This window comes from Eurosta solidaginis, chromosome 2 (assembly GCF_040869045.1).
Source record: "Eurosta solidaginis isolate ZX-2024a chromosome 2, ASM4086904v1, whole genome shotgun sequence".
Lineage (NCBI taxonomy): Eukaryota > Metazoa > Arthropoda > Insecta > Diptera > Tephritidae > Eurosta > Eurosta solidaginis.
This window is the reverse complement of record NC_090320.1, coordinates 79,661,816-79,678,642: the sequence shown is the minus strand read 5'-3', so window position 1 is coordinate 79,678,642 and position 16,827 is coordinate 79,661,816. Positions and strand designations below refer to the sequence as shown.

General features: G+C 39.5%; 1 protein-coding gene across 1 annotated transcript; it reads right to left on the bottom strand.

Annotated features, from left to right (window-relative positions):
* Window positions 1-410: 410 nt before the first annotated feature.
* On the bottom strand, window positions 411-7,757 carry RpL13 (ribosomal protein L13). Its single transcript, XM_067765883.1, has 3 exons — window positions 7,467-7,757; window positions 7,107-7,412; window positions 411-562 (listed from the first exon to the last, which is right to left on the bottom strand). Exons 1-3 carry the CDS (start codon window positions 7,704-7,706, stop codon window positions 458-460), a joined length of 651 nt encoding a protein of 216 aa, XP_067621984.1. The 5' UTR covers window positions 7,707-7,757; the 3' UTR covers window positions 411-457.
* Between the last annotated feature and the right edge of the window lie 9,070 nt (window positions 7,758-16,827).

Here is a 16,827-nt window from a genome sequence, read left to right as displayed (position 1 = left end):
TCCTTCACTCGACGTGTCAAGGCTCCAGCTATTAGAGGCGGCAGAGGTGCCAGGTCTCGATGTAGCAATTAAGCTAGGTCCTAGAAAACTTCTAGTATTTGCCAAAATGACGGAGTTATTTTATAACATAAGTCCTAGTACCTGATTAGGATTCTTCCGTTTGGTCGTTAAACAAATTCTGGTAACACTATGTGGGGTCTTATTAATCTAACCAACCTGTTTGGGAAATATCAGCGCAAATGTAATAAATTGCTTTTCGAAAAAAGAACATTAAATGGCAATTGCTTATGCCACAGAGTGTAATTGCTACAAAATTTTTAAAGCGTTAGTATTCGTATAGCACGTCGATATATGATTAAATACTATTTATACCTACATATGTACGTATATGAAGAAATTTCAAAACAAAATTTATTACTTAGAAAAAACTGATATTTATTCACATATATTAACAATCCTACTTTTTGGATTTTTTCACATCTTTTCCAGCTTCATCAGGGTTATCAGCGCTTTCCTTGGCACGCTTGGCGCGAATACCAACCAAACGAGCATCAGTTCGGGCCTAAAATTAAGTTGAAATAAGTTAATGTTCATTCAGAAACATATTATATGTAAGCTCTAAACACAATGCCGAAAGATGAAGACAATCATGCCGCCGAGCGGTGCCATTTCCCAAATTACGCCAGGCTATTTCGCCTCAAAACACAATACCGGCGGTGAAATTGGTTTACGCTTGTTGTTCGGAGTGGCCGTACACAGAGAAAAAAAAAAGATTAAAGTAACTTAAAAAATGATTAAATCTTTACTTTTGTACTTCACTGCTAAACAATTACAATAATGTCAAGAGCGGTATCGAAAGACGCGTTTAGTTCCCAGGAAACATAGTCCGACGGCCAACCATTTAAATAGAAAATTGTATGCGTGACAGAGCCATGGATTTTAAAGATTAGATATAAGAGTTTAGTCTTTTATTTATTTAAATATGTAATAATAATATAATAAAATAATAAAAAAAATCTAAGTCCCCTAGATTGATGAGTGTGATGACTAGTAGCTAGGAACTACCTAATCATTTTCTAGCTTTTAGTATTATTACTTAATGTAAGTATTGTTTTCAATAAAACCGTGTTGATGGTCCTTTGCCAGGTACTACCCCGACCATCTCGGTTACGATTTGGTATGACCACATGAGAAGCTATATATTGCGCTGGTAACCCCTTGAATCAATTTGGTATTTTAGTAGCCTCTTACGACAGGCATACCTGGCGCGGGTATAATCTAATCCCCCTAACCCGCTGGGGGCAAGTCACTTGCCGGCAGCACTTGGGGAAAAGTTAAAGAAACGTTGCTAGTCACGTGCAAAGCAATTCGCCGGCGGCTCATGTACTCCGCGTCACTAGTTTGGTCTTAAAAACACATGCATGCAATCAGAACTGTCACGGGATGTCGCTTTATGACCCCTCAACATCACCTACACAGTGAGGCCAAAGAGCTCAACATTAAAAAGCATAACGAAATGCTAAACAAGCAGTTTTTGCTAAATTGTCACAAACCAGGACACCCTAGCAAACAACTGCTTGATCTAGCCCTGCCTCCATGGGGGTTAAGGGAACATCTCCATAAGCACTATGATGAGATCCGGCACCTGCTAACACAGCCGTTTGTTGCAGACAAGCATAAGGAGGCCTTTCGCAAAATCCACACAACGAAAGTCAAAGGTCAATATTTTTGGGAATGATGTAATTTTTCCTGTAGATCTTGAAAGTCTAAGAATTACTGCATACAAGATTTTCCTCGTACATTTCCAAAATAGTGAGTTACGGACAAAAGCCGAGTTTTCGTACCATTGGACTTTCTTTAGTTAGGACTAGCACACCCGGCAGACGTTGACCTGCCCTAACTTCGGTCTAGCTGCATAGCTTGTAAGGGGGTTATGCCTCTTACTCTCCACGTTTCCTTTATCACTTTATTCCCTCCCCTCTCTGCGACTCTTTTCCCTCTTCGTATTTTCCATCCCTTCTTTTCTCTATAGCCCCCTCTCTCCCAGCTCCATCTATTCTTATCTTACTATCTTTGTCTAACTCTATCTCTTTCTCAGTCTCTTTATGGTTTTTCTTCTCTATTGTTCTTTTATTCACCTCCATCCTTTATTCCCAGTCCCAGAGGGTTTTATGTGTTTTCAAATGCAAATTAAGGGGTGGATCATCCTTACCGTGTTGGGGTATGAATAATAGATAAGATTCGATTCTCAGACATATTCAATATGCTCACAAAATTTTATGAGAATCGGTCGAGCCGTTTCGAAGGAGTTTAACCACAAACACTGTGACACGAGAGTTTTATGTGTACGGTTTTTAGTTTCTTCCTAGATTTTATAAGGTCCTCATTTAAAATAAAATATTCATACGTATTATTATTAATTACAAAATATTAAACATGTCTAGATGGGCTGTGCCCAGTCAGTTTAATTTAATTTCGCTAAGCAAAAAAGATTTTAAAATTTAGAAAATGTTTTCGCTAAGATCTTTTAAATATTTAATAATACATGTTTAGATAAATATTTAATAATACTAATGTTAATACTGATACCGAAAGGCGTCTTTCGATACATCTTCCGATTTTTTTAACGTGTTTTGGCAGTCAAATTAAGAATTTCCTTTTTTATACTTTGGAGGCAAAAAACTGCGGTAAACCTTGGCAATATTAACGTATTTCGTACGTTTTGATTCTGTTAAACTGCATGTGTTGACTCTACTTTCGAAAAGGCGTAATTCGGTGCAGATGTTTCCCGGCGGTTGGGTATAGTGTTTACAGCTAAATGTAGAGTAGCGACCATTTAATTAGGAAAAAAATAAAGTCGGTTTTATATGATACTCATTTTTACAGTTTCGAAAAACCTGTTTCTTGGGGCATTTTGAATTAAGCTAGCATTATGTAAAGACAAATATATTAAAAACAAATATAACTGTTTTATTTTAATTACAATCCATTTTACAATTTAATTGCCATCTACAATTGAGTCCAATTGGAGGTGACCATTAGAGTTAAAGTGGAGTGCTTATTTTTCTCAAGAAAAAAATTATTTGAAAGACAAAACAATTGTAAAAGCACAGGTCGGTATGACGCAATAAAACCAGCCAAGTGAAGTTGAACATCCACGTCAATAGTACTACGCTACCGGCTCTTACACCCCAAAATCTTGGGTGTGACGTTTGATCAGGATCTACATTTTGGCGAGCATGCAGCCGCAATTGTACCGAAAATCCAGAGCCGTAATAAAATCCGCAAATCTCTTGCTGGCAGTACTTGGGGAAAAGACAAAGAAACGCTCATTACCGCAAATACAAAGCAATTGGCCAGCCGTTTGCGTGCTACGCGTCCCCTATATGGTCGCCAAGCCTAAAAACTACCCACTGGAAGAAGCTACAGGCCTGCCAAAATACTGCGCTCAGAACCGCCACGGGCTGTTTTCTTATGTCCATAGAACACCATCTACATAATGAGGCGAGAATACTCCTCATCAGGGAGAGAAATGAGATGCTAACCAAACAGTTCCTGTTGAATACCCAGAAACCTGAGCATCCCAACAAACATCTGATTGATGAGCCAGCACCGCCTAGAGACTTAAGGAGTCATCTCCGTAAGCATTTTGAGGAAATACGGCACTTGAGAAATCAGCCGTATGAAGCAAAAAAACACAAGCAGGTCCGTGGTGAACTCCATAAGCAGGCGTTGGACCTTTATGCCAGGAATTGCACGGTGAATCCAGTACTCAAAGAACAGTACCCAAAACTTGCGGAGGAGGAACGCATACTCCCCAGGGAAACACGAGTTACTCTGGCTCAACTTCGTTCTGGATACTGTAACAGGTTAAACTCTCACATATCCAGAATCAACCCCGACATACAAAATGTATAACCCTCTTGCAATGTGTCCCCACATGACACCAACCATCTCTTTAATTGTAATGTGGAACCAACGCCTCTAACACCCCCACATTATGGTCCACACCTGTTGAAACAGCAAGTTTCCTTGGACTCCCGTTATTGGATATTGATGACAATTTGTGATCGGTCGCACCTATTGGATGGGGCGAAGCACTGCTACAACAACAACAGTAGTACAACTTCAAAAATTTGGCGGTCCTCATAATCCGGTCATGAGTTTTAAAGTAGTAGGGAGGGAAAATTTGTAGTATTATTTTCCTACTCTTTTACTACCTAAGTAATTTAATGTGCGAAAAAAACCACAGCTCGATATTTGTATATCCACATTGGAAACGGGACATGAAAGAAAACAGAAGAGATAACAGATATGAGAAGAAAAAGTTGGAAGGAGTCAGAAAAAAGATGGAGAGAGAGAGATAAGAGTAAAAGTAAATAAGGATAATTGTTTGAGGCACAGTATTTACTACCGAATAACTAGAAAGACTAAGATAGAAAGACTTGGATAGGAGCAAGAGCGAGAGAAGTAAGAGGAAAAGCCGGAAGATTTACGGAAGAATGAAAGGGGATAGGGAAATTGAATGGGCCGAATACAAACTCCCAGATACTCATCCGCAACTTGTTGTAGGCAATGTGATACTCCCAAGATTCAGCCATTCAGTTCGTTGACCAAAACTTTTCCTCTCAGGAAAAGGAAATAAACCCTCGCACAAAAGGAAAAGCAGGCGTTATTTTCCTGCACTTTACTTGATACTTCAGAAGGGCATTAATGTGGTTGTTGTTGTTGTTGTTGTAGCGATTAGGTTACTCCCCGAAGGCTTTGGGGAGTGTTATCGATGTGATGGTCCTTTGCCGGATACAGATCCGATACGCTCCGGTAACACAGCACCGTTAAGGTGCTGGCCCGACCATCTCGGGAACGATTTATATGGCCACATTGAACCTTCAGGCCATCCCTCCCTCCCCACCCCCAAGTTCCATGAGGAGCTTGGGGTCGCCAGAGCCTCGTCTGTTAGTGAAACGGGATTCGCCGCTCGAAGGTGAGGTTGACAATTGGGTTGGAGAAGCTATATGTTGCGCTACACAACCCCTTGAATCCCCATTAATGTGGTATTTTTTTATAGTACTGAAAAAATCAGTGCTAAAGATAAGTCAAGAAGCAGTATTTAAATTTATGCGTTGTTAAATGCGACTCCATTTTGAAATATTGACTTGACCTGTCCGATTTTATTGCATCATGGGTCGACAAATAATTTTTGTACTTTTAGTCCCAAAACGTAAAGAAATAGTTTTGAACTTCAATCGAAGTACATACAACTGGTTAATGATTCATGATTGAATCATGGTGCTCATTAGACTGGGTCGAAAAAAAAGTTGCTAATGTCCGCCCCTAAATTTGAAGATTATGTTGAGAGGGTTTCGGAAAAATTTTTTCAATTTTTTTTTTTTTGATCCTTCGAAATACAGCCAAAAAGGTTTTCTCTTTGTAACTTGGTTATGTGACGTCAGATTCTTAAAATTGATGTCATTATTTTGGCCTTGAGAAGCTTCACAATTCCGCTTAATGTCCTTTTAAGCTATGAAGTCGTTTTCACAGGATTAGGTCAGCTAACAAAACTCTGACTCCTGAACAACTTTGTTAACTGACTAATCATGTGAAAACGATTTCATAGGTAGCTTAAAAGGATACGAAGCTTCCCAAGGCCAAAATAATAACATATCAATTTTAAAAATCAGACGTCAAATAACCAAGTTACAACGAAAAATCCTTTTTGGCTGTATTTCGAAGGATCAAAAAAGATTAAAAAAAAATTTCCGAAATCCTCTCAACATAATCTTCAAATTTAGGGGCGGACATTAGCAACTTTTTTTTGTTTATGGGGACCAACCCAGTCTAGTGTTCATGATAAAAACACATAGATATTTTCTTTTTTCACACAAAAATTTATATTCTACTTTGTTTATTTTTTTATTTCCATTTGTTTTGATATTGATTTTTAAATATTATTTTGCCCAAACTCTTAAAAAAAATATGCCGATCAGAAGAGCGAAAGGTTATACCTTGTTAGCTTTTTTATCATGATGCAATTGAATTATGTAATTGGTGGAAACCCGAACTTTTCAGTCGTTCCCCTAATCTTTATTTCAAACGTCGCATCCTTTGCAAATACTTCAGATTTCCGTTTCCCATTTTGGATTCGTGGCACTGGTTCCAAAGCGCGTCCAGTAACACCTCTCCCGATATTTTTGGATGAATTTTAAGTAAAGAATGACTTTATAAAATAAATAAATGCAAGGCACGGTAACCTCCGGAGATGTTTGGCCGAGCTTCTCTTCCAATTTTCGTCGTGCTTTTATGACGACTCCGAATAGCATCTGCAATGCAGATCAAAATTCACTTCTAATCAAAAACACATTCGGAGTGTTTGCCAAATCCCTGCTGAATGGCGACCCCGCTTAGAAAGCCATTTTCCTAATTGAAAACCCTTTTTTCTAAATTTTCGATTTTACTTTGCGCGGGGCTTGAGCCCAGGATCTTTGGTGTGGCAGGCGGAGCACGCTAACACAACACCATGGGGGCCTTAGTTTAGTATATAACGACGCTCCGTTTTAAAACTAGTACTTAATTTTTGTACTGCATTATTTGTAAAACAAAATTTGATAAGAGCAAGAGAGAGCGGTAGACTTCAAAAAACATCGGGAGAAATATTGGGCATCAAAAAAGAATCAATATCCGAAGGAAAAAATAAATTAAAATTTTTCAACTTTTAATTATCTCTTGACATAATTAAAAACTTTCTTTCTCGCCTCCGAAGGAAAAAATAAATCCGAAAGGAAAAAATAAATTAAAATTTTTCAACTTTTAATTATCTCTTGACAAAATTAAAAACTTTCTTTCTCGCCTCCGAGTTGTTAACGAAGTAATTTTTGGACGCGTATTTCCAGTTGACTGTTGTTCTAGGCTTTTAGCAAAAGATTTGGAAGTGCTAACTTTCGTATGGCACGTCGATTTATTGTTTAAATTTAAAATGTTAAGTGAAATGGCAGTTTCGGATAGCTTAACATGTTATATATACAGCAAAAAAGGTATCTCAATCCTTTCGGTGAGAACGCATTTGAGCACATAAAATGCCAAGTAGGCTCGTATTTCGTTATAAATACCTTGCGCAAGGTGGCGAACGCCTTGAACTTCTGTTCATCCTTAGTGATTTCACGGAATTCAATAACGGGTTGGTCTTTTCTAATAGGCATAACGGGACCTCTGAGTTGGGTAGCCAATTTACATTCCTCCACTGTGGATTCACCCTCGCGGATTTTCTTCTCATTGAAGGGGAACAGAATCAACTTACTTCTGTACTCCTTCAGACGCTGCACATTACGTTGCCGTGATTCAAGTGATTTGTTCTTTCTTCTTTTATCAACGGCAATTCCAATGGTTCTTGCAAATCCATAGGTAAGACCTGCGCCCTTGATTCAAAAGTAGCTAAATATATATGTTAAACAGAATAAATATATAAATACCTTCAATTCTTCCAGGGTAAATCCACGTCCTGCGCGCAATTTAGTATGGTAACGGATGGTTGGACAACGTACTACAGGACGTAGTGCTTGAGCTGGACGTGGAAAGACAGCTTTGGCTTTCTTTATACGGTTTTGACGTCTTCGGTATTTACGAGCTGGTTGGTTGAACCAGGTCTTCACATTGCGCTGCCACCACTTGTGAAAGTGAGCATTTGGAATCATATTATTTCCCTTACCCATCTTTGTAGCTTATTCTGTTTGTAAAGAAACGAAATTAAAGTTCTGTCATTTCTACTGGTTAGCCAGGCGATAACACGTGGCTCTTATAAATCGATACGTTCATGTCCAATATAGGCGATATAGAGCTAACATTTTATTGGAAAAGTATATACAATAATTAAACGCATTCCTAATTTATCGCTAAATTTCGTTTTGAATCACTTAAATTTCAATTACCGAACAAATTTGCGAATTTTATTTTTTACCCACCTTTCCTATCCTACAATTAATTAAAAAGGGGACACACAGCCAACTTCAAGTTGGAATTTTATCGAGGCAAATATCGAAATGGAATTTCGATAAACCTTTTCGCAAGTGGCGTGCAGGGTTGTACTCAATTCATTATGGTCGGCTCCATGGTAGAATAAACAGTTGCATTTTTATCTTTTTAATGCGAGCCTGGCGATAAATTGTCAAAGTTTATTTACATTATTGTTTTTTTTTTCATATTTACATTTTATTTTTTGATTATCAAAATTATTCTCGGAATAATCTACAACGCTGGAATCTCTACAACGCTGCGAAATAACAGACATACGCTATATGAAATTATGACCAAAGTATGAGGAAGAATATACTGTGAAGCTTCTGTGGTGGACAATGAAAATTTTGTCTCCAAGCCCCCAGATTCTAACATTCACTAATGCTAAAAGTTCTTCGCAAAAAAAATCTAAAGCAATGAATAGAATTGCAACGAATTTTGCCAAATTCCGCTTATTTGCTAATATTCGAATCGCTAAACTTTTGAATAAATCACTCCAATATGCTGTATTATAAAACGGTCTTTATTAGACTACTTTGGGAGTTGTACAATTATACTTCACAATTAAACTTCACTTCGCAACTAATAGCTTGTTTAAATGAAACTGATCAGTTATTACTCAGCTTGCGATGCTTTTATACTCTCTATTGCCTGGTCCGCTCATTTCTCCTAAGATCTAGACGTTTCACCTTCTATATCCTGCTTGGTTACCATGTATATTTGTAGTTTATGTTTTTCTTATAGTCATATGCGGGTGTATGTGTGAGTAACTACTTCGGCTGATGATTACATGAGTTTGCGAGTTATCTCTTGGACGCCTGCTATGTATGTGTATAAATGATAATTGATTTATTCATGTACACGAGTGTACCTTGCCTTAATGTTACATGTACATAAGAGTGGCTGCTTCGTATTTTTGTTGTTGCGTGATTATTTACTAACAGCCTAGTGATGTCAAAATTCGTCACACTGCACTCCACCTAAGTCTGATCGTCCCCATGAGACAAATTTTCCGGTCTACATGATGCCACCCTTCCAATGAACCACTTTCATTTCGTTTCGTTGTTTGCCAATGGTTTGTACGCGGTAAACTTTTATCCGTTTTACAACTTTCCATGAGCCTTCCCAATCACACTGCAATTTCGGGGACACATTTTTTTCGTTGTGGGTTGTATAACAGCACCAAATCTCCTTCCCGAAAACCTTCCGAATTAATTGCTTTATCATATCTGGCTTTCATCTTGTCACTCATAATCTTGATTCGTTGTCTTACAAGATCGTGTATTTCCTTCATTTCTTCCTCCAAGACGCCAGTGGATTTCTTGACATTTCTCTCCATATCGGCACTTATCTCAAACTTCAAATCAGCTGGCAGTCGAAGGTAATTGCCAAAAATTACCTTGCCTCATGCATTGCCGATCGGTATGCCATTAAGAATAATGATATTGTGACGAATATTAGTAACACCAAGTGGTACTCACATCACTAATCTGAACCCAAGTAAATAAAACCACAATAACACACTTGTATGTACGTAAACAAATTAATCATTATGTCTACACATGCATATATCGGAGATACTTCCAAAAGTAGGCAATAATCGGTGGAAGTATTACTCACATATACACGGGCATGTGAGAATCTCTAACGTGCATATGTAGTTATAGCTGGTAAACAAGTCGCAAATTCTAAAAATAGAAACGCTTAGAAATATGTCAACGAGGAAACCAAAGAGTATAAAAGCAGCAGCTGAGGCACGGCGAATGAGTTTGATTTAAGCACGCAATCTGTTGAGAAGTACAAGTGTTATTGTGAAGTACTTTAATAAAGGCCATTTTGCATTATTGAATAATGGAGTTATTTATTCAACAGTTTAGTGATTCGAACGTTAGTAGAAGGTTGCAAATAAGCGGAATTTCCCAAAATTCGTTACAATACGTTAGTATCCCACTCTTTATGGAAATTTTCGACTACTTTCCTTAAGTGCTCCTCCAAGTTTCTATTGAATCGTTCCACCATACCATCGGACTGAGGATGTAATGCAGTTGTCCGTGGTTTTCGAATGCCCAATGTTTTACACATTTCTTGGAACATAGCTGACTCAAAATTCCTGCCTTGGTCAGAATGTAACTCCATTGGTACAAAATACCTTGTAACCCAATTGTTTATAAGCACTTCTGCTACTGTTTCCGCTTCTTTGTTTTGGATTGGGTATACCTCTGGCCATTTGCTTAAATAGTCCATAACCACCAGTATATATTTGTTTCCGCAGTTGTTAGTAGGAAATGGACCTGCGACATCCATAGTGATCTTTTCAAATGGTGCACCTGAGTTATATTGCTTCATTTGGCCATGACTTCGGGTTTTGGGCCCTTTCGCTCTGCTGCAAACCTCGCAGTGGGCAATCAATAGAATAGAATCTCTGTTTAATTTTCTGGAGCGTCTTCGTGATTCCCAGATAACCTCCACTTGGACCATTATGCAACTCGTTGAGACCGTCAGGAATCCTTTCCCTGGGGACAACTATCAGTGTCCTCTTACATTGGCCATCCTCACTCTCACATACTCGATTCAAGCAACCGGATATCAATTCTAAACTGTTCCACTGTGCCCAATATGACTTCTTAACTCATGAAGATTCTGTGGTCTTTGCCAATCTTTTACTGCTTCTATCTTTTCATTCGGGGTGCAGATGCCCTCCGTCGTTACTTTATGACCCAAGTAACTAACTTGGTTCTTGAACATTGAACACTTTTTGGGACTAAGTTTCAGACCAGCACCAGCTTTTGTTTGGAAAACCTCCTCCAAGTTCTTTAGATCTTCTTCGAAGTTCTTTCCCAAAACGATGATGTTGTCTAGGTACACTAAGCATGTTTTCCAATGTAGTCCTTTCAGTACCTGAACCATGAGTCTCTCAAAACAACTGTTGCTGATGTTTCACAACTTTGGTGCGGCCTGGTTTGGAACCATCCTGATAGTCTTCCTCTAGCCCCTCCGTCCATGCCGTGATGTTATTTGGAAGATCAGTCTTGCTAGTTGAAACGTGTTCCTGGAGCTGCTCACAGTTAATAACTATATAAGCCTCTTGGCATCTTCCCTATATAGATCCTTTGGTCAGTTTTATTGGTGACTTGAACTCATTGAGTGCGGAAATACGTCCATCTGGTTTTGTCATAGCCAGGGTTTTTCCTACAAGTACGTTCGGTGTTGATTTGTTTGCTGCTTCGACAACCCACAATTTGTTTGTCCCAAAATCTCCATCTACCTTTGCCCAGATTATTGCCTCCGATTTTGGTGGTATTTGCTGATTCTGCACTACCAGCATTAGTTTACTGCGAAATTAAGTGGCACATCCATGTTCTTATATCGCATAGTCTTTCTTTGCATGTCGATCTTGATGCCTTGATTTCATCAACAATATCTGCCACTATAAAACTGTGTATTACCGTGACGTTCCCAATTACGACTTCACATGCTACTTCACCAATTATCTTGTTGTCTTCTCCAGTAGCTGTACGTGATCATGCTCCAAGCAATGGTCTTATCTTCTTGTTGACTAAATCTGATCGAATGATGGAACGAGATGCGCCCGTATCTACATTCAGTAAACGTTCCTTTCCCTCCACTTCTCCTCCGACAGTAAGATTGCTTGATCCCATCCTCGAGACAGAGATTATGGGGCATTCAACTGCGGGAGCCAGCTGTCGCCCTTGCGGCTGACGCGCTTTAGTTTAACGATTGAGTACCCTTGGAGATTTGCTCATCTCCTTCAGCTCTGCGTTTATGACCTCCCACATTGTTGGAACCATTACGGTTGGTGTTGCAATAACGTGCAATGTGCCCTGGCTTTCCACACTTAAAGCATTTGACTGCATCATTATTCTTCTGCTGCGTACCCTTCAATGCTTCCAAAAGTGTGCCTACCCACTCTGGTCTTTCTACTTCCACACGATGAGCTTTGTATGGTTGTTTACTCAATAGTGAGGCAGTTTCCTGAGTCAATGCATGTGATACCGCGCCTGCGAATGTGGTTTTCGGGTTTGCGTATGTCGCTCGCTTCGTTTCAACATCCCGTATTCCATTGATAAAGCTCTGAATTTTAACCCTTTCCGTGTATTCGACGGGTGCATCGGCATTTGCCAAAATCAGCCAACCTTTCAAGATCCGAAGCAAACTCCTGCAAAGTCACATTAGCTTTTTGGTAACGGTTTTTCAATTCTATTTGGTGTATTTGCTTCCTGTGTTCGCTTCCGTATCTCCTTTCTAGAAAGCCCATCAATGTTTCGTAGTTGTTTCGTTCTCCCTCTGGAATTGTCTGTAATATCTCAGCATCAGGTCATTTTAACGCTACGAACAATGCAGCAACTTTATCTTCGGCATTCCAGTTGTTCGCTGCGGACGTCTTCTCAAATTGGAGCTTAAATACCTGGAAAGGAAAAGAACCATCAAGCGTTGGAGATCAGAGAAGATTTTGAAATGATTTGACGGTTCAATTGTAACTCTTGAATACGATCTTTTAAAGCACCTATATCGGCCTCCATTTTATCTTGTCTGCGTTAGTTTCTCTTCCATACGCGTTTCCAGCTGTGCAGATATCTGCGATGATACAGGTGCTGAAATTTGTGCCGACATTTCTGATATATGTGCCCCTTGTGCTTCAGTTTTAGATGTTATTTCTGACGACATCTCTGAGATACGTGTCTCGTGTGATTCCAGTTGGGATGATATTTGCGACGACATTTCTGAAATACGCGTTTCTTGTACTTCAATCTTGGATGCTATACGGTTCTACTCATATTCCATTTGCGTCGTCATTTCTGAAATGCGTGCCTCCTGTGATTCCATCTTGGATGTCAAACGGTTCTCCTGCAATGCCAGTTCGGATGCCATATGTGTCTCCTGTTCTTCCAGCTGCAAAGACACTGTGGACGTTTGTGCAGATATTGCATCCAATATCATACTCAAGTCTGTGTTCGCCCGTGTCTGTGGTGTTTGGGTTTTCTCCTCCATTTTTGTTGTTGTCTCGTCGCTATCAAGATGAAAGACGTACTGTTCAACATTAATTCCTTCCTATTCCATAACGTCTCGTAGCCGTGCTTGAAGTTCGGACTTATTGCCGGTTATATTCAATCCACGGTTCTCCAACTCCTTTTTGAGCTGCTGGATATTCAGATAACTTAACTTGGCCATGTCCTTGCCGTCCTTGAAATCTTCGGAATTTATTCAACAACCTTCAACCTTCTGCTAACGTTCGAATCGCTAAACTGTTGAATAAATCACTCCAATGTTCTGTATTGCAAAATGATCTTTATTAGACTACTTTGGGAATAGTACAATTATACTTCACAATTAAATTTCACTTCGCAACTAATAGCTAGTTTAAATGTTGTTGTTGTTGTTGTAGCGATTAGTTACTCCCCGAAGGCTTTGGGGAGTGTTATCGATGTGATGGTCCTTTGTCGGATACAGATCCGATACGCTCCGGTAACACAGCACCATTAAGGTGCTGGCCCGACCATCTCGGGAACGATTTATATGGCCACATTAAACCTTCAGGCCATCCCTCCCTCCCCATCCTCAAGTTCCATGAGGAGCTTGGGGTCGCCAGAGCCTCGTCTGTTAGTGAAACGGGATTCGCCGCTCGAAGGTGAGGTTGACAATTGGGTTGGAGAAGCTATATATTGCGCTACACAACCCCTTGAATCCCAGCTAGTTTAAATCAAACTGATTAGTTATTACTCAGACTGCGCTGCTTTTATACTCTATGTTGCCTGGTCCGCATATATCTCCTAAGATCTAGACGTTTCACCTTCTAGAACCTTCGTATCTCCTGCTTGGTTACCATGTATATTTGTAGTTTATGCTTTTCTTATAGTCATATGCGGGTGTATGTGTGAATAATTACTTCGGCTGATGATTACATGTATTTGTGAGTTATCTCTTCGGCGCCTTCTATGTATGTGTATAAACGATGATTGATGTATTCATGTGCAAGAGTGTAGCTTGCCTTAATGTTACATGTACATAAGAGTGGCGGCTTCATGTTTTGTTGTTGGGTGATTATTTACTAACAGCCTACTGATGTCAAAATTCGCCACAGTATGTTTTATTTTTTACCATGAAATCACAGCACTGACAGCCTATCTCCTGCACTTTTACATAGAACTTACAGAATGAGGCCACGATAATCAATTAAAAATCAGGTGATCAGTTCTATTTGTAATTTTGACGTCTATGCAGAAGTTATCACACTTGTCTTATCAACCAATGATACGTACTTACTGGCATGGTTAGGTTAGTGGATAAGTTCTTCTTGTTTCTGTTGAACATTAGGGTGATACCGGAATGGATTTGCACCACGGCAGACGTACACATACCTACAAATATTCAGTGGCTTCTATTAATAGGCCCTAAACTCTACGTTTACGCGTAAAAAAACGCTTAACGCTACCGCAACCTTATAAAAAACAACCAAAATTCGTGATGTATGTTTACACACCCACACAAACATAAAACGTTTCGTCTTCGTTTCACAACATTGTAATACTGGGATGACCAAATATATATGTTTGTTTGACAACTGTCAATATTCTTACTCATTTGAAAGTATCGATGAACTATTCGCCGTCTAATATATTGTGACGAATATGAGTGACACCAGGTGATACTCACATCCCTAGTCTGATGCTAAGTAAATGAAGTCACAACAACAATAAAGCAGACAGTCACTTGTATCTACATAAACGAATAAAACATTATGTCTACACATATGTACGTACACGCAGCAGAGAAGAGATGCTCCCAAAAGTATGCAATTGTAATTGTTGAAGTGCCGCTCACAAATAAACGCATATGAGAAGCTATATACATGCATCTGTAGTTATAATTATATGGCGGCAACTAAGTAAATTCTGGAAGCGCCTAGAAGATGCCACGAGGAAATCAAAGAGTATAAAAGCACCAGCGGTAGAGGCGCTATAATCAGTTTCGATTAAGACGATATCTAGCGAGCAATAGCAGTATTATTTTGAAAGTCAGTTTCATTTAAGCTATCAGTTTGGTTATTAAGCCAGCTAATTGCAAAGTATAAGTGTTATTGTGAAGTACTTTAATAAAGGCCATTTTTCCATTATTCAATATTGGAGGTATTTATTCAACAGTTTAGTGATACGAACTTAGCATAAAGGCAAATAAGAGGATTTGCAAACAAATTCGTTACAATTGGTGTCAGAAGAGGAATTGTTGAATAAATTCCGAAGATTGGGAATACATCTTGGACATGGCAAAGTTCAGTGAATTGAAGATCCAGCAACTGAAAAAGGAGTTGGAGAACAGTGGATTAATACAACTGTCAATAAGATCGAACTTCAAGCACGGCTACGAGAGGTAATTGAGTCGCAAGGAATTGATGTGGACGAGTTTGTCTTTTATCCTGATGGGGACGAAACAACGAAAAAAATTGAAGAGAAAAGCGAAACATCGCAGACAGTTACGAGCACAGACTTGAACATGATATTGGCTGCAATAACTGCTCAAACATCGACAGTGGCATCTCAGTTGGAATCGCAGGAGACACGCATAACATCGAAGATTGAAGCACAGGAAACACAAATTTCTACACAGCTCGAAGACCAAAAGACATATATGGCATCCCAACTGGAATCGCAAGAGACACGCATAACATCCAAGATGGAAACTTAGCTGGAATCGTAGGAGAACCGTATAACAGCCAAGATTGAAGCACAGGAGGCACGCATTTCAGAAATTTCATCGCAAATGTCATCTCAACTGGAAGAGCAGAAGACATATATGGCATCCCAGCTGGAATCACATGAGACACGTATTTCAGAAATGTCGACACAGATTACATCAAAGATGGAAACACAACTGAAAGAACAAGAGGCGCGTATATCGTCAAAACTCGAAGCGCGTATGGACGAGAAAATAACGTAGTTTGAAGAAAAATTCGAGGCAGAGGTGGATGCGTTGAGAGGTCGTATACAGGAATTGCAACTTAATCGCCCGGCTGCTTCAGCAAGTAATACGAAGGTAAAAACTCCATCTTTTGACGGTTCTGTTCCTTTCCAGGTCTTCAAGCTACAGTTTGAGAAGACCGCAGCAGTGAACAACTGAAATTCGGAAGATAAAGTTGCTGCACTGTTCGTCCTACAGACGATTCCCGAAGGAGAGCGGAACAATTATGAAGCATTTATGGCTGCTGTAGAACGACATTATGAAGCGAGCATAGAAAACAGATATTCCAAATTTAGTTGCAAAACCGCTATCAAAAAGCAAATGAGACATTGCAGGAGTTTGCTTCAGATATTGAAAGATTGGCTCATCTTGCAAATGCGGACGCACCCGTGGAATACACTGAAAGGGTAAAAATCCAAGTTTCATAAATGGCATACGAGACGTAGAAACGAAGCGAGCGACATATGCAAACCCAAAACCCACTACATTGAAACCCATGTTTGGTGTTTCTTGACCACATCATCGTTTTGGGAAAGAACTTTAAAGAATATCTTAAGAACTTGGAGGAGGTTTTCCAAAGACAGCTGTTTCACTCATTAAAGCGGAAGTAGGTTATTTGGGCCATAAGGTAACGACCGAGGGCATCTGCACAGAGAACGCAGAGAAAGAGGCTGTAAATTTGTTCCAAACTTCGCCAGTGTATCCCACAGCCTGCACGTGCTCACAAGTAACGGAGGGGGATATTGGCTTTGGGAGAGTGCATTAAACATTTCCACAAGTACCCCTACGGGCAGCGACTCCGCGTTTTCCATTGAGCATCAAAAAGGTAGTACCCATGGGAGTGCT

Coding starts and splice junctions, on each gene's coding strand:
- RpL13 (XM_067765883.1), bottom strand. CDS start 7,706: ATGGGTAAGGGAAATAATATGATTCCAAATGCTCACTTTCACAAGTGG. Junction 7,413..7,466: donor TTACCCTGGAAGAATTGAAG/GTATTTATATAT, acceptor TTTTGAATCAAG/GGCGCAGGTCTTACCTATGG. Junction 563..7,106: donor CGTTCGCCACCTTGCGCAAG/GTATTTATAACG, acceptor ACTTAATTTTAG/GCCCGAACTGATGCTCGTTT.